Below are 18,586 nucleotides of genomic sequence, written 5' to 3'. Positions count from 1 at the left end.
AGTTCACTCGACAGGGCGACTACAACGCGCTTCTCTTTTGAACTCCGATTGGTTGCAGGAGCTCCCGCCCCACGCGTAAACGACTTGATTGGGTAACGGGTGATGTGGGACGTCGAGTCAATTGTGAAATGAGGTCTTGAGGCGAGAAGTTTGAGTGTGTAAGCAAGTTCAGGCTGGAATCTGTCGGTGGTTTCCTGGTTTCTAGATAAGTGACAGTGTAAACTACTTTATTCGTGTAATGCCGACTGCGAAAGTTGAATAACATTTTGCACACAGGCAGATGCTTCACGGTTATTCCTACACATACTGCGGTGTTCTTCCTATATAACAACTTCAATAGGGTCGTCTTGTAAGTTTTTCCTTTGTTAATAAATATGTTTTTTTTAATTATATAATTTTTGTATTGGGTCAATTTAAGGCTGCATTAACAGCTGAACTCAGTCTCCAAGAACTATGAATTTATGCTTAAATGGGAAAACAAAGTTGTAGGTTTTTTGGAGGCAAACATATACTATATCGTGGAAGGCCACATAAAATCACAGAGCAGGAAGCTGAGGCGCATAGTGCGCAGAGGTCACCAGCTATCTGCAAACTTAATCCCTACAGTCCTCCAAACTTCATGTGGCCTTCAAATTGAAGAACAGTGCATGGAGAGCTTTGTGGAATGGGTCTCTATGAGTGAGTGGCTGCATCCAAGCCTTACATCACCAAGCACAATGCAAACCATTGGGTGCAGTGGTATAGAGCATGCCACCACTAAGACGTGTTCTCTGTAGTGACAAATCATGCTTCTCTGTTCAGAAATCCAATGGATGAGTCTGGGTTTGGTGGTTGCCAGGAGAACTTGTCTGCTTTGTGCCAAGTCTAAAATTTGGTGGAGGGGGGATTATGATGTGTGGTTGTTTTTCAGGAGTTGGTCTCTGCCTCTTAGTTGCAGTGAAAGGAACTCATAATGCTTCAGCATCCAAAGACATTTTCATGCTCCCAACTTTGTGGAAACATGTTGAAACAAGAAGGGGTCATCCCTGTTTCAACATGACTGCACACCAATGCATAAAGCAAGGTCCATAAAGACATAAAGAGCAACTTTGGTGTGGAAGAATTTGACTGGCCTTCACAGACTCCTGACCTGATAAAACCACCTTTGGAATGAATTAGAGCTGTGAACCACACCTTCTGATCCATCTAAATTCACAAATGTACTTTTGTAAGAATGGTCAAAAATCCCTGAAAATACACTCCTAAACCCTGTGGAAAGACTTTCCAGAAGAGTTGAAAGCCTTATGGGTGCAAAGAGTGAGGCGACATTGTATTAAACCGTATGGGTTAAGAATGGGATGTCAATCAAGTTCGTACGAGTGTTAAGGCAGGTAAGTGAATACTTTTGGCAGTGTAGTGTATTTATCCCACAGGTTTTTCAACTTTTTGGTTTATTCACACAATATTTTATAATATTTAATAATTTTAATTAATATTAAAAAATGTAATATGGTTAGGTAAAAGATGTGTTTTTTAAAATGTTTTACTAATGAGATCAAGTGGTCAGTAGGATCATATGTATGCTTTGGTTCCTAAACTTTGACTAGCTTTCAAATCCACCATAGTCCTGACATCTTTGTTGACATTTAAACCCTGCACGCTATGAAAATGTGTGAGATGTTTCCTTTATTCAGTTAATTACACTTTAATTTGAAAATATGTTACTTTCATTGTATCTTGTTGTTCAGGTCTATCTTTTTTTTAAAAACAATATTTTTATTAATTTTAATTTTCACAAACAACCCTTAATTAAATAATATAATATGGTGTACAGTTCACAGCAATAAAAACAAAACAAAAACAAGCAAACTGAACACAGAACACCAGTTCAGATCCATACTAACAATACCTGGGGTCCCAGTAATAATATACAGCATGAGAACTCAAGAAAAACCTTGTAGTTAGACATCAGGTCCCACATAGTTCAAGTACGGTTCTCACACCATAAAGAATTGGTCTGTTTTTGAGTGTAATATACATGTAAGATGACAATCTGTCAGGTCAGTGGAGCCACCCAGTGTATTACAGCCTATAGACTGGATTACCCATAAAGCAAGTTCATACAACCACTCCCAGACAAAACCAGGAGTCAAAAGTGTTTAACCGCTTCAATTGCCAAATGCTGCGTGTCAGAGAAAACGGAAACTGCCCGTTAAAAGTAGGGACACTAGTATAGGCTTTCAGACAGTGTCATCAAGTAGGTACTGATAGTCATGCACTTGGTTATTAAGAGGAAAAAGGCCATAGCTGTTCAATCACAGATTGTGCATGGTTCACTAGAGGATATTTACACAACCGGAGCTGGAGAAGCAGTAATGGAGGACAAACAACTGAGCCATCTTTGTATTGTGAGGAAAACAAATTCCAATAGTGCAGATTAGACCTGATTAAGCAGCTTTTTGCTTATGCGTGCAGAGAACTTGACTGCAGTTTAAAGGTATGTTAGGTCTAGAGTGTGCTGGATTCATACTATACAATATTTGTTTATGATAAGATTTGTCAGTTTAATGTTGTGAGAGCCATACATTTTTGTTCTGACTTGGCAGTGACGTGACAGTATGCACTGGTCACTAAGCAAGGACCTAAACACCTGTAGCTGATACTATAGTTTTGTTTTGTTCTGGTAACATTTAGTGCATGTCTACAGTCCTGTATAATTTGTTCATGTCATGATATAGGATGTCTGGGATCTCTTGGTATTTGCCTAATGTATAAAACCTTCTTTAAAGAACTATTTAGGTGAATAATTTTCTTCTGTTTTGCACTTTCTTCCTGTGATACATCCAGATATTATGGATGATTCATTTTGCATTTTGAGACCTGTATAGTAGACGCAGACATGTATAATATAAGGTGACTAGATAACTGGCATATAGAAATACCACTTGATTTCATTAGCTTGTGACTAGATGAGTGGCTTAAAAGCTCAAAGAACATGGCTGAGGTTTAATCTTCTAACAGATAACCTTGTGAAAGGAGGCCAACAGCTGTCACCTGTATTGTGGGTTGTGTCCAGATCCAATCCGATCCGGTTATCAATGGATATCTCATATTTTCAGTAGCAGTACTGCACCATTAAATGTCTATGACACAGAATAACAGGTGCAAGCATTATAACCCTGGATGTTTTATCTGTTTTTTGGTAATTCACTAGAGAAAACTGTAACATTTAACATAACAAACCTTTGTTTTTTTTCAAGTTTCATATCACAAAGTGTGATAATTTATAACATATCAAAAATCTCAGTTTTACCAACATTTTGATACCACACTCATTTTCTAACCCCAATTCCTTCTGTGTCATTTTGTATCATTTTCCAGTGTAAAGTTCAATTCAATTTACTTTTATTTATACAGTGCCAAATCACAATAACAGTCGCCTCAAGATGCTTTATATTGTAAGATAGACCCTACAATAATACAACAGAGAAAATCCCAACAATCACAGGACCCCCTATGAGCAAGCGCTTTGGCGACAGTGTGAAGGAAAAACTCCCTTTTAACAGGAACAAACCTCATGCAGACCCAAGGTCAGTGAGCGGTGGCCATCTTCAAATCAAATCAAATCACTTTTATTGTCACATGACATGTTCTGGTACACTGGTACAGCACATGTGAGTGAAATTCTTGTGTGCACACTACACAAGCAACAGAGGTGTGCAAAATACAAGAAACATAAGGAAAAAAACCAAATATAAGAGCAGGACTGCGACCGGGTGGGGAGAGGGGAGGAAGACATGACAAAAGACATCCTGTGGAAGAGAGCCAGAGATGAACAATAACTAATGATTAAATGCATAGAGGTGTATAAACACATAGTGAGTGGAAAAAGTGACTGTTGAAGAAATACTCAATGCATCATGGGAATCCCCCAGCAGCTTAGACCTACTGCAGCATAACTAAGGGAAGATTCAAGGTTACCTGATCCAGCTTTAGCAAAACGGAAAGTTTTAAGCCTAATCTTAAAAGTATAGACAGTGTTTGTCTGTCGAATCCAAACTGGAAGCTGGTTATACAGAAGAGGGGCCTGAAAGCTGAAGGCTCTGCCTTCAGTTCTACTTTAAAAAACTCTAGGAAGCATGAGTAAGCCTGCAGTCTGAGAGCAAAGTGCTCTAATGGGTGATGCAGTACTATAAGGTATATAGATGGAGCCTGAATAATCACAACTTTGTGTGTTATGAGCAGGATTTTGAATTCAATTCTGGATTTAACAGGGAGCCACTGAAGAAACTGCAAATGAAAGAAAGCAGTCATACATATTTGTTTAATGTGCGCATTGAAGGAAACATCCTGGTCAAAAACGACTCCAAGATTCCTCACAGGTAATGGTAATGCCATCCAGAGTAAGCATCTGGCTAGATTTTTAGGACTACATACAATAACCTTAGTTTTAGCTGAATTTAGAAGCAGACGGGTTGTTGGTGCTTCTCAGTCACCCAGCCGTCCTGTGTTCCCGGTGGAGAGCTAAAGGTGCCTACGCTACCTTTGGCTGCAGCGTTTATAAGGGCCTGGCTAGCTACGGGTTTTTCGAGGGTTCAAAGCCAAGTCTCCAATTCAGTGACCCTGGCCTCCAAAGCTGCAAATAGACTATATTTATTACAAGTACATTTGTTGCTAAAGGGGGCTGAGCAGTAACTACACATCTGACACAAAGACCAGGAAAGTGCAGCAGCGACAGGTGAAGAGGCCATGCTGTTAGCGAGTCACAAAAGAAACAGTGAGTGAACACTGTGAATATAATTTGTGAGTGACTCAACAGAGAGTATGATTTGGATAAAGCAAATGAAGTATGAAAATTAAAAATTAAATTAAAAAACACTATGAAATAAGACATTATCTAGAAGTTTTTAATTGGCTACGCTGACAACCTACACAAAAACAGAACAGGAAGTGACACTCTATCACAGAGAGAGTCAACATAAGTGATATATTTTTATACTTAATAATTTGGAGCCCTCGGTGCAAATTGCTAACATGCAAGTTGCATTTAGGCTCAGGAGTTGATCCCAAATACATCTGTTGCATGCATCTGTGTAAAGGTTTACCTGCATGGTAACTAAAAGTTAAATATGATTAACACAACATAAATACACTGAAATGGAGTAGAAGGCAGGCAGTGTACTGTGATACATGTACCTCAAACCGTTAATGTACTCATTGTTACTGCAGTCAGGTAAAATGAACAACTTTTGAGGGAAGGCAGGGTCTCCACAGGTTTTAAACATTACAAAACGGGACAGGTTGAAAGATGAAGGGGAAAAAAATAGAACGGTGACATAAACTCCAGATGTTTGCTGCCTGAGAAATATATAAAAGGTAAACTAATTCCAATACAGCAGTGCAGACACATTGAGTCTCAACTTTATTAAGATAAAATGTATGTAACCTCCCACATAAACAACAGTCATGTTTGTGACATGGAAATTTTTCAATGTCCAACCGTATTTTACAGCCAAGCTGAGCTAAGATGGCTACAGGTCACATTGTGGTTCTGATATTTGAGGTAAACAGAAAAGAATTATATATATATTATATAAAAATAAACAAAAACAAGCATTGGCATATGCAAGTTTTATTTCCCCAATTTTATTTTATTTTATTTACATGTAAGGATTGGGGTTGACCCATTCTTAAATGCATAACAACTGAGCACTAAAAGTTTCACCTCTTAATTAAAATGTGCAAGTTATGTTTGAATTACAGGAGAAAGCCAGTCATGATCAACCCCAATTTGTACACTGAGAATTCTGTTTCCCCAAGAGAAAGAAGGAGATGTAGCTGCAGCTATAAGTCAAGGGACAAGTGAGCAGAACTTCCTTATGTCACATTTGTAATCAAGATGACCAACATGGAACAGATGCACCCCATGCTTGTCACACAGTGCTGAAAAATCAATTCGTACTACAGGAGAGTTTAAATGGGGTGGGAATGTACCTCACCATCTTAATTTGACTAAAGAGGTCACTGTGTCAAGTCTCAAAAAACATCACACTCACACATCATCTTTAAATTCAACCAGCGTAGGACTTCAGATATAGTCACTGTGAAACCACAGACAGTACAAGGTATCAGGCACAAACGGATCCAAGTTGTTGTAGTGTGCCCTCTGGCAGCTTTACTGGAGTAACAAGTTGACTACAGATTTCTGAATGACTGGTTATGAAGTTAGAGCAGCCTTATGTGTGCTTTTTCAGAATGAAGACCAGACTAAGCAGAAGCAGCAGAAGCTTTGGTGTCCTGAATATTGGTCATTATTACGGGCGTAGCTACTAATTTGTAAGACTGAGGAAATATAAAGAGTGCTTATGAGAACTGAATGGATTCAACTGCAGTTTGGCAAGTTGGAACTTGTTGTTGTAGGGCTAACTGATCTGATTTACTGGTTTTACTGTTACTGCTATCACTGGGTGATCTGTACCATTCGCCCTGCATGTTTGGCCCTCAGTACCCAGTTTGCTTGATTATCAAGCTCAGGCATGATTTATTTTAGTGTGTACCAACCAGCTTAGAGGTGTAAACATCTGGTTTGATTCTTACTGTGCACGAGCACACAACTCAAATGCTTTCAACATCAGCCATGTCCCTGGAGCACATATGACACATTGTCCTTTCTCATGCCCCAGCTGAAAAAGCCACAAAGCAAACAGAACCAAAGATGCAATAGTGTTATGAAAGACTGCTTTCGTTGGATACAAGCAATGACATCAAGCTAAGAGAGTATAGGATAAAACAAAAAACAGAGATGGAAAGTAGTGGAGTAAAATATGAGCAGCAGCAAAAAAAAAAAGAAGAAGCAGCATAAACTGTGTAGCACTAGCAGTAAATCATGCTTGGTAGCTTATGACCTCTAAGGAGCTTTTTTTTTTTTGGTGGTGGTGGGGTGTTCACCACATGCCGTTATTAGTAGGATGCAACTGATTAGATGACCCAGATGTTTTTCTTATTACACTTCAGCAGACAGAGGGACAAAGACATCAAATCTTGGATCCTTCCATTAAAGGATTTAATGTAGTTTACGACAGTAGCAGGTCTGTAATTTCACAGTGACGTTTAATGAGAAAGGCCTACACGTTTTAACTTTTCTGCTGCTTTTGGTAGCAGCAGCAATGACTTGCTGTCATCTTTGTAGAAGAGCTGAGAGATGACGATGCAGGAAGCAGAAAAATTATTTATTGTCTTTTTTTTTTCACCCCCAAAATGTGTTGAATTTTCACATTCAAAACAAGCCTTTAAGCCTGTTACTCCACACACCCTCCCAAAAAGTATGCACCCAAATGCTCATACACAATCTTTGATACATAACCACAGGCTGCTGGACATGAAGTTATTTTTCCCTCTATGCCCTTTAGAAAAAGAGGAGTGCACAGCTGGAGCAAAGAGATTCATTCTGTAACATTAAACTGAGAAAAAAAAAAGCCTGGGTTCATTTCTTTTGAAGTCATAAAAATATGTGCACAAGTGCATACTTCAAAGTTGGGGTATGGTTAGATATTGGGAAGTAGGCTTTAAGACAGAGCAGCATGCCAGCAGCCAGCTCAGCAGCCCAGAGTCCCCATCTCTCTTCCAGATGCCTGGGATCAGTCTGGTAGCAGGGAGAAGGCCACTAGCTAGCTAGCAGGGCGAGCCAGCTCAGTTAGCCGCCCAGGCCTCGAGGTCTGCCATCTCGTCCTCGTCTTCTTCCACCTTCTTTTTGGCTAAAAAGGAAAAAAAAATATTCAATTTTAATTTGAAAAAAGTATATTTTAGTCAAATGGATGGTGCACTAAACTGAACTAAAACTAGTTTTGCTTTTTTATGTGCCATTATACCTGGTTTGGATGGAAGTGATGTAGACGGTACACTGGGTAGATTTTCTGTGCCTCCAATCTCGAGAAGATTTTTGTCCAGCTCTTCCTGTTCCAGCTCCTCCAGCTCAGCCATGAGTTCATCCTAAACAGAGAAAAGAACAAAATGAATCAGATTTATGTAGATCAAAAATAACTAGACAGAAGCCATTTAGTAAGATAGCAGATGTAAGATATGTATATATTTGCTTTACAAATCATTTAAGATCTCAGTTTTATTTTCTAAAAACCAGTAACTATCAGCAGTGGCTCCAACTCACTGCTTAAACGAGGCAGCAACTACAGAGACATTATAGGAAAGAGGCAAGTCACTCACTGTGTAGTCACATTGTCACAGTAAAAATGTAAGTAAGTGTGTTTTGACTTTTTTTATTAATGTTTTCATGGGACACTGTATCTATAATTACTGTAACATTTTGCTGTGACATTCGTTTGAAAGAAAAATCTAAAACATCAGCCTAAATTTAGGCTTTTAGTTTCTGTAGGCCTCATGTTTTTTGTTGTTTGTTTTTTGTTTTGCTCTCACCTCATCATAGTCTTCCCCAAAGCCAACTGGTCTAGAGATCACATCTGAGATTTCTTGGGCAACCTCCTGTTGTTCTGTGATTTCTGCCATCAGATCGTCTACTTTGTCAATGTCCCTGTGAAACAGGCGAGTCAAAGGTGGCATGTAAATGTTAGTAAATATAATATAATTATACATTCTACCACCATGTAGCCGCTAATAATAGAAAAAGAACTAAATTTACACTGCCAAGTACAACTCAGACACACTTTTTACTATAAATGAATCTGAGGGCACAAATTTGAAGAAAAGGGAAAAAGGAGGAATTATTGAAGGGAACAAAGAGGGGGAAGCAAATTGGAGAAATAAAGTCTCATGACAGAACATAGGGGGAAAAGTAAAAAAAAATAAAAATAAAGAAGTAACAGAAATCCTGTGGCAAATAAAAGCTAGAACAACAGTTAAAAAAATGGGGGAAAAAATGATGAAATAACAAAAGACTCTTTTGAGATACTGCCAGAACTTCTCTCATACATGTTTTCGTGTGCGGCCTTCATTGCTTTAGCTGCAAAGCCCATGTTCTTGAGCACTTCTGTGTTAGTGTTGGCGTTCTCCAGAGCTTCCCTCTGGAACTCAATTGTGGACAAGGTTCCGTCAATCTGAGCCAGCTGCTTCTCATAACGCTTTTTCCTCTTCAAGGCCTGTAGAGCCGCTGGACATGCAAAAACAAGAAGGGGAAAATAAACTTCGTTTAGAAAGCAGCACAAATGCTCACCAGTATTCTATTCTTTTTTTTAAATTAAAAAACAAACGAAAAACGAAAAGTACAAAACATATAAATGTTGCTTATTTGCCAAATACTACTGTGCAGGCCTTTTTTTCTTCCTATACACAACTGATCATGAATCACAAATGGGATCGATAAAGAATTTGACCTATAAACAGAGTCACTATTGGCTAATCGGTATCATTGAAACCTTATCACCATCCCATGACATTCAACATTACAATCAACCACGCAGCAGAAAAGCTTGCTTTGTGCTGAAGTGCAGTAAATGGTTTCATGCTGTCATCACGAAACAAGACTCAAACGGATAAAATCCTGTTTCAGCCAAATCTCTGCATGAAGTCACAACATGCTTCAGTCAGACTTTTTAGGTTTGTAACTCACTGAATTTCAACAAGTCCTGCAGCTCATCAAACTCACATAGGCCCGGATCAAACTCAGTTGGAAAGTACAACATTTGGAAATCCGGTGATGGTTCTTTGATTAGCTGAGAGTAGAGCAGGGCGATATGACCAAAAATATTTATCACGGTATACATTTGAAAATTTGCGATAACGATATAACTGATGATATAATTGACAAAATAGACAAAATACTTTACAACTCCACAACTTTATTAGTGCAAAAAACCCCATCAATGTATTTTCACTTAAACGAGCAGCTGTTTTTTATGTGCATTAAAGTTACATAAAAATGTAACAGTGCAAATGCAAATTCCTTGCTGACAGTTTAACCAAAAGGCATTTCCAGTGGAAACTGGCCGACATGTCCTCAGCATAACCATGTATAATATCCACAAAACTTAAAAAGAGGTTATACACACACACACAATACGGTAACATTATGTTGAAGCACAGTACGTATCACTCCGCGAGGCGCCTGCCTACGATAGCCGTAATGCTCCGACAATCCATCAAGCGGTGCGGCTTCGTGGCTTAGCAAAGTCGTACTGAAACATTTGACAGAACTTCGAGCGCCGTGTACATAAAATCATTTCGAGGTCAGTAAACACAACCAGAATTCATTCATAAGGCACACGGGATTATAAGGGCCACTGTTGATTTTCAGAAAAATCAAAGGCTTGATTTTAAGTGTGCCGTATTTTCCAAAAAACATGGTAATAACGGCGGCCCGCTAGCATGCGCTACCAAAAATAGTGCTTTGTTGTGTATCTGATGGACGAAAGCTAAACCAGTTCCACACCACTCAAGTTGGAGCATTTTTACAAACCAGTTCTGGTTCATCCGTTTCATTTAACGATTCGCTTTCGCTCTTCTCATTCTGCGTCACCGTCATGTGCGTTTGTAAACATAGGCACTGCGCATGCGCGTTTTACCCATATTCTATCGCGACATTTCATTTTCCTATCGTTGCCCAAAATTACACCGGTATTACCATGAACGGTATGATATAGCCCAGCCCTAGCTGAGAGGATTAAAAAAATATATATACATTTATTTGTGTGACTATAAATGTGTATTTTGGTTCCTGTGTTCTTCAAGGGAGTGGGGGTTAAATACAAACAAACAAACAAACACTACAGCCACACACCTATACTGGGAATTCCCCTTAGGTGCTTACATAGGAAATCACCTTAACAATGGATCAAGTGAAACTTACAACTGACTCAAATCTGCTGAGTCACAAGGAACTAAGAAAAGAGGTCAAAAGATTTCAGGACCTTTTTTCCAAGTGCATATCAAATTGAACTGCACTTGTAGTGGAAAAACAAAACAAAACATCCACATGAAAAGCACACTCAGCAGTAAACACATTCATATCAATTCAAAATGTTGAACAAAGTTGTCCAAATGTGTTTATTACTTACACAACAAAACTGAAATGTTGCTGTTGTACAATTACAGCAGGTTTAATACATATTACACCTCAGTTTGATCTCAAAAACTGGTGATCACAGATTTGTGAAATCTGAAAGAGGTCCTGCACTATTTTATAAATATAAATTGAATGAATGAGTGATTTAATTATTGAAATACTAAGGGCCTTTCCAAGACCCTCAAAATTATAATTAATGTCAAACAATCTTAAAATTATTGAGTATATTCAGACTTTTTGAACAAACTACAACTGATGCAAAGTAGAATAATCCCTATAATGGAAAGGATTTGAGATTTTCTTTGTAACACATTACAAAATTAATAATTTAAAAAACGATTCAAGATTTCTGCCCATGTATTGCAAGGCAGGAAGCATGATGGTAATTCATCTTCTTCCCAACTTTAGCTAATATATCTAATTAGTCTATTTTTTTAGTCATTTCATATTTAGTCATAGTATATCCTAAGTAAATATAATCATATTGCTGCTATATTACATTATAAGGAACCATATAAACAGGAAAAAATGAAAATAAGCCCTTTCCTCTTAGCATTTTTTCATTTCTGAGCTAAATAATAATGACAACAATAACATCAATATTGGACAATTTCTAAGACATGCTAAATGTTCCTCTAAATAGCAGAAGATAACCACAGTAATAGGTCAAAATGTCCACATATGAGAATGTTTAGGTTAAAACCATTAGTCTTTCTATCACCTGTATAATTCTATTCTTGGTCACATTGCCCAGGAAAAAAAGGGCCTCCGATACCTTGGATATACATCTTAAATTAAAGTTATGCATACAAAATAAAACAGTAATTAGTACAATACTCAAGATTTAGCACAATACCAACATTTTCATATATTTCTCATAGAATCAATTCTAACAGTAATCTGTGATTCCAAAAAAATCTAATTTACCCCACAATAACTTTAAATGTCAAGGTAATTGCTTGGTCTGTGACCAAAACTCTCTAAACTAATGACTTTCCTGTCAGCTGCAGGTATAGTTTGTTCCGGCGCTAGTTCACAATTCTTGATTTGTCATTATTAAACTGCTTGTTTCTTTTTGTGGTTTGAGAGTGAGGACGAAGTGGGTTGGTTGACGAATGAACCGTTAATGGGTTAAGAACATTAGAATTTTTCTTCAACACAACAATGAGAGAAATGTAAGAGGCTTCGAAGAACACAACTTTGTTTTGTGGAAAATAAAAACAAATGACAAAACCATGTGATAAGAGAACTGGTCAAGATATATGAATTTGAGCAAACATTATTATTTAACTCCAGAAGTGCACCTATGACACATTAAGGCGTGGTTTGTTTCTAAGGTTACGTGACCACTGTTTCTACGGTAGCACATTTACATACCACAGCCAAATATGATAGAGGTGGGGCTGGTGTCTAGATACTTTTAATCGTTGTTTCACAATAAAAGAAAAAGGGAAAAATACCTGTTACCTTTACAGCTTTACTACTTAACTTACAGATTAGAGTAGATGAAGGCTCTGCTTAAAGGGGGATATTTCTTGCATATTCATTAATAAATGCACTGGGAGTGTAAATCAGTCAACATACTTTAAAACCATCCATCCATCCATTCGCTTCCGCTTATCCTTTTCAGGGTCGCGGGGGGCGCTGGAGCCTATCCCAGCTGTCATAGGGTGAGAGGCAGGGTACACCCTGGACAGGTCGCCAGTCTGTCGCAGGGCTAACACATAGGGACAGACAACCATTCGCACTCACATTCACACCTAGTGGCAATTTGGATTATCCAATTAACCTATCCCCACAAGTTGCATGTCTTTGGACGGTGGGAGGAAGCCGGAGTACCCGGAGAGAACCCACGCAAACACGGGGAGAACATGCAAACTCCACACAGAAAGACCCCGGCCTGATGGTGGAATTGAACTCAGGACCTTCTTGCTGTGCGGCAACAGTGCTAACCACCGTGCCACTTTAAAACCATATAACTGTTAATGTGACAATTTAGTTTTATGGGCTCTTTTGCATGAGATACACTTTGATGATGATGATAATGATGGGTAGTAATCTAGATTTAGAAGTTTATGCAAAATGTGAATGTAATATTTCCTCACTTTTGGGGGGAAAAATGGGAGAGGACAGCTTCAGAGCAAGACAGGAACTATTCATAGTATGCAATCAAATTATGAAGGTTTGAATACAAAAATTGATTATATGACACACAGACAGCAAGGCTACATTTTACAGGAACATTTCACCACCTGTCCACCTCTTTTCTTTGAAAAGCCTGTCAATTATAATCCACTAAACCTTGCTTCGTGACCACAGCTGCCATATACCACCAACACACACACACCCACATCCACACACATGCACACCTTTAGCAATCTACTTTGTGCCTAGCCTTTTCCACTAGCAGCCAGACAGCAGCTGACAGTTTCCATTTGATCAGATTATATCAGCAGCCGGACCTATTCCTAGACTGATAACATCATTAGCCAACATCACACAAATCATTATCACATTATGTGGGTTACAGAAATGCATTCAGACTCCATGTTTCAGTCTCAGAGGTCGCTCTAATTGGGTGACGTTTTGCTTTTCCTGCCACTCTGCTCCTTTTTAGCGACCATCAGCAGTCTTCATGCAACAAGTACAATGTCGAGTCTTTTTTGGTCTATGGCTACTTCAATGAAAAAACATAAGTGTCCGTGTGAAAAGCGACATCCTGAGTATTATAGACGAGACGTGGTGAATTAAATCACTAATTCTTCAGTAATGTTAATAGGTAAAAACATCCATTTAGTGGTAGGCTGCCAGTAAACCAAATAAAGAAGTAATAGAAAGTAGAAAATGTGGAAGAAAAAGTCAGAGGTCCTCCTTGAAGTACAGTAAAAAAAAAAAAAAAAAGTAAAACCAAGCAGTGAAAACAGTGACCATGAATCTTGCAGCTGCCAAGATTACAGCAGGGTTGGTATATTGTCATGAGGAATTTATGTATTGTGTATAATCAGTCACCCCAAAGATAGACGGAGGCTGACTTATGGGATGAACTATGTTGAAAATCAGGTTTTGGAGATGGAAAGATTTTTCCGATTTAGATCACACTAAGACTTTAAAAATTACTTTTAGGTGACAAGCTCACAGTGATAGTAACTAGTGTTAAGCCAATAGTCTACTTTCTGTATTTGCAAGCATGTAAGGATCTGCTTGGGTCTTTGCGCCATGACAGTCAGATCAACCTGTCATTTGTCTAACTGTTCTACTGCTACTCAGTTTAGCAGGCACACATGCGGTTGACACAGTTTAAGTGTAATGGCTGCACAGACATTCACTCCCTCACTAAAAATTCTGTCCTTCAAATATGCATCCATTTGATATACTTATTTAAAATCACAGTATAAATTTACAAAACTGTGAAAAGTCCAAGTTTGTCACTGTAATAGGAAGGTTACAGAGAAGATAAAGATACTAGTCTTAAAAAAAGTAATGTATTTAAAATGTGGATAGAACTTAAACTGTAACAGCGCATACTGCGGTATGGGAATGAATCTATGACTGACAATGCGCTTTATATGGTTACATCCCCAAGACTGAAGGGTGATATACTGTAGATTAAAAAAGGACACAGGGCTAAGAAAAAAAATGGACAGAAATTTATTGTAACGTATGCCCTGTTCCAAAAACAGCTCCAGGCAAAGCTTCCATTTTATAAGATAAACCCAAAGTTTGGTGTTATTAAGCAGTTGTTTTAAAAAAAGACACTGTCTGTCAAGAGAGAACAATGTGAATATGTTAGGTTTTGTAAATATTTAGAACAATACCTGGATATATATGCATGCAAACTTAGTTACGCTCATAAACATCAGTTTAATATTTGGCTGCCTGAGTCTTCGAACCTAAACGTTACAAACTTTTTGTCTCTTGTTTATTTCATTTCTTAAAGTTTGTTTCTTCCCTTCAGTTGTTTTATACGTGCCAGCCAAAAACTAGACATTTAAATATGGAGTCTTGTAGCCGGGTGGACAGACTTGTTTTCAGGTAAGCAGCGTGTCAACTAACAACTTCCCTCTTCCTTCTGTTGAGTTAGCCTCAGGCTAACTAAGAAACTAACTAGCCGTTCTGACAATTTCATTAAATCCGACGCAGTTTAAGAGCTTTTCCTCACCTCGTTTGTTTTTCGTGCCGTTTTTCTTCGCCGTCACGAGCTCCTGTTCAATTTTCTCCTCTAGGAAACCCTGTTTTTTGGCCAACATCTCCTCGGTCTCTCTGAGTCGCTGAATAGCCTCTTGGGGTGTCGGCGCTTTCCCACCATTACCCCCGCTTCCGAATATCTTGCCAAATAGCGACATGTTTCTAGCTTAAATGTAAACTTTAGCTGGTGGGTTAACCGTAGATAAAGTCCGCTGACTTTCTGATACCACACAGGTAAAAAAATAAAATGTGCGTCCCTCCCTGTTGCCGAGGCTGTTGTTGTTTTTGTCTCTTCCGCTTTCAAAGCAGGCCTCGTGATGTCATTACGTCAGCGTGACTCATGCGTGGAACTATGGGGAATTTCGCAGTTGAGCAAACTAATAAATGCTCATTGTGGTTATTACCAGTCAGACGTTACATAACCTGTTTTAAAACACTGTAATTGGAAAAGAGTGGTTAACATATAGAGACAGGGAGTCATTCGGAATCAGATTCACATTTATGGGCAATTTAAAATCATCAGTTAACCTAACATGTAGGTCTTTGGACCGAGAGAGGAATCCAAAGTACTCAGAAAGAGCCGATGGAGTAGTAAGAAAATCAAAACACAAGAAAAATTTCGTTCCGTCTCATTACTTCTGGTAATATTGGCTAATTTTGTAGTTACAGTATTCTGCCTTTGCGGGGCAGTATTGTGACACAGGTGCAGATTTATCAGTGATTTTATGTTAGTCATTTTATGTTTTTGATGCTATTGCAACTTGTCAACACAAGAGGGAGTAGTAACGCCACTTGGCACTGTCTCAACAGCCACTTAATCAAGGTTCAGTGGTGCTCAGCTGTGATGAGATGGGACAGAGGCAAACGTTTCTTTTTCTTTTTTTTTCTTTTTCTTTTTCTTTTTTAATCTTGTATCATTGTGAATGAGTGGATATCATCATGTATACACTCCACACCAGTTGGTGGCGGTATTGCACCATTTTGCTGTTTGCCAACCGCCAATAAAAATATAAAGAAGAAGAATCATCATGCATGGTCTTCTTAGATCATTTTGGGATAGTTTAAAGAAAATGGACTATACAAAACTTGAGCTTGATGCAAGTGGTATATGGACATTATTGAAATTAGAAGAATAAATAATACATTTTTTTTTCAAGGACATTTTCAATGGACAATTAATGGACAGTTTTGTAAACCACTTGTCATCTCATCATCTGTGGTAGTTGATCTTCGACTGGTGAAATTTATGCCCTACGCTGAGTCTGAAGTCAGAGTTGTGAAAGATTTATTTGTTTTATTAATGTGGAATAGTGTCAAAGAGACCATGAAATATGCCAAATATGCTCCAGTCATTAGTCATTTATTAGGTGAGACAACAGTGGCCGAGGACTTAAGTACTCAAATACAAGCTATAAAAGGTCAGCCCAAATCCTTCAAAAAACTACGCCTCCCATGACGCACTGTGTTGTACTTTTCCAGCTGGAGATGTGAGTGACCTGAACGCCAACCAATCATGCCCTGAGTTGTCTGAGGAACAGGAGGTGAGGGGCTAACCTGAAGGGGAAAAAAACCCAAAACCTGTCAGATACATGAGAAAGACAGATAAACAGATAGATAGCCAGGTCATACATGTATGTATTTTTCTGGAGGGGTCAGAGGTTGTGTAGTCAGGTGCTGGGGAAGCTCCACTTTGACTGCCTTCTTCAGCTTCACACTCTCCACCTCATACTAAAATACACATAAGAGAGACGTTAGATCCACATATGTGGAATCCGGAGACCTTAAACAATATGAATGTTGTGTTTATTTAAACATTTGATTTGTAATTTGTGGGACTGTTTGTAATAATTAACTGTATATAAAAGATAGACATAGGCACTAAAAAGTCACCCCCTTTTCCGTGATATTTCAAGCTATATGTTTGTGTGTGTGTGTGTGTGTGTGTGTGTGTGTGTGTGTGTTTGTTTTAAAAAAGATGGATCTGACTGAGAAATCAAGCTTGAAAAAAAAAGCCTAATGAGAGAATGCAATCTGACACCAAAGGAGAGGGGCCCCTTTACTTTAGTTTTATTTGATGTCCATTTAACTGATGTCTGACTTGAGGGAGTATTTCTTGGAATTTCTGTCAGTTCTTTTCCACATGTTGTAGACTACAAGGGGATCTATGATTGTACCCTAACCAGTGGACAAGTGTTAAAGGTCCTGTGCTCCACTGGTCACCCTTCATTCAGTAAAACGAGTGGTGCTATCTGTGGCTGTCTTTACCTCCTTGTAGGCTTCAGACAGGAAGCCCCACTTGTTAGGCCAAACTTCAGCCGAGTGTTTCTCAGCCTTTACATGCGCTTTCCTAACACACAAATACAAATACGTTTGGGTTTTTTTTTTTATCATATGTGGTACCCTGCTTCATACACCAGTGGAAAGAAACAAGTCGTTCCTCCAGTTTCAGCACTGTCTGCAAATCCAGAAAGAGCTGAAGGTCTCACTCCAGTCAGAGTGATGACTGCTTTACATGCCATTGCTCAAAGAAGAGCTTCCTAGTAACTCAGCAGATATGCAAGAACATATTTTTTATAAAATTTGAGTAAAATCAAACATAAATAACATACTGTGATGATTTACCAGATTTCATCCTGATGCACATAGTTGATGGGTTCAGATGTTCGCTGCGGCTCTGCCATCTCTCCTGACCAGCGAGTGTTCGTGTGTCAGACTGTGTGGCCTCTTTCGCTCTGTCCAGATAATGTTTCATCTGTGTGTAAGCCTTGCTGATAGGCCTGTTTACTGTGGTCATGGAGACAGGTTTCCCTGACACATATACCTCTGCAGATTTCTCTGTGTGTGTGCGGCTGTGTGTGAGTGTGTGTGTAACCGTGGTGACAGTGGGATGGATGAAGCCTTGGAGGGTTGCTGCAAGCTCAGACAATTTCGTTTTTAGTATCATACTAGGTTAAGCTGCTAAGTACCTAACATGAGCATGCTAACATTCTTAAATAAAATGCTGTTCTTGCAAAGAGCTAAAGTGACCCCAGGGGTCTACCAAGAAGCCAGATTAATAAGCTAGTGAGTTACTGTTGGAGTTAAAGTAACCGTTTTTTGTGTCACGAAAGTTTTAACTGGCTTAAGTAACTTATGCTGAACACATAACTTGTTGGGAGCAGGTCACGTTTAGAGCAAAGGTGTCAAACATAAGGCGCCGAATTTACCCAGCAAAATATCCAATCTGGTCCACTGGGCAGTTTTGGACTATGTGGAGAAGGGGATACATTTTGGACATAACTGTATTTTTGTAAGTTTTACAACTTTTCCTGCTGATAAAGACCGCCCCCATGGCCATTTATACCACAACAAAGTAATTAAATAATAGTGTAATTGAAGTGTTTCTCCCTG

At 38.7% G+C, this 18,586-nt stretch overlaps 1 protein-coding gene across 1 annotated transcript; it reads right to left on the bottom strand.

The window, feature by feature from the left end:
- Nucleotides 1-4,872: 4,872 nt before the first annotated feature.
- On the bottom strand, nucleotides 4,873-15,534 carry chmp4ba (charged multivesicular body protein 4Ba). The gene is made up of 5 exons (XM_005724388.1): nucleotides 15,171-15,534; nucleotides 8,923-9,100; nucleotides 8,410-8,524; nucleotides 7,848-7,968; nucleotides 4,873-7,733 (listed from the first exon to the last, which is right to left on the bottom strand). Exons 1-5 carry the CDS (start codon nucleotides 15,352-15,354, stop codon nucleotides 7,669-7,671), a joined length of 663 nt encoding a protein of 220 aa, XP_005724445.1. The 5' UTR covers nucleotides 15,355-15,534; the 3' UTR covers nucleotides 4,873-7,668.
- Between the last annotated feature and the right edge of the window lie 3,052 nt (nucleotides 15,535-18,586).

The sequence above is a fragment of the Pundamilia nyererei genome, unplaced genomic scaffold (genome assembly GCF_000239375.1).
Source record: "Pundamilia nyererei isolate P.nyererei 1_Seehausen unplaced genomic scaffold, PunNye1.0 scaffold00012, whole genome shotgun sequence".
NCBI classification, from domain to species: Eukaryota; Metazoa; Chordata; class Actinopteri; order Cichliformes; family Cichlidae; genus Pundamilia; species Pundamilia nyererei.
Note: the sequence above shows the minus strand (reverse complement) of the source record. Positions and strands in the feature narration are given on the sequence as shown.

What these genes read in the sequence shown, in the direction of transcription:
- chmp4ba (XM_005724388.1), bottom strand. Translation starts at nt 15,354, where the DNA reads ATGTCGCTATTTGGCAAGATATTCGGAAGCGGGGGTAATGGTGGGAAA. An exon ending in TTGGGGAAGACTATGATGAG is followed by an intron (nt 7,969 to 8,409) that starts GTGAGAGCAAAA and finishes TTCTCTGTTTAG; the next exon opens with GATGAACTCATGGCTGAGCT. An exon ending in ATCACTTCCATCCAAACCAG is followed by an intron (nt 7,734 to 7,847) that starts GTATAATGGCAC and finishes TTTCCTTTTTAG; the next exon opens with CCAAAAAGAAGGTGGAAGAA.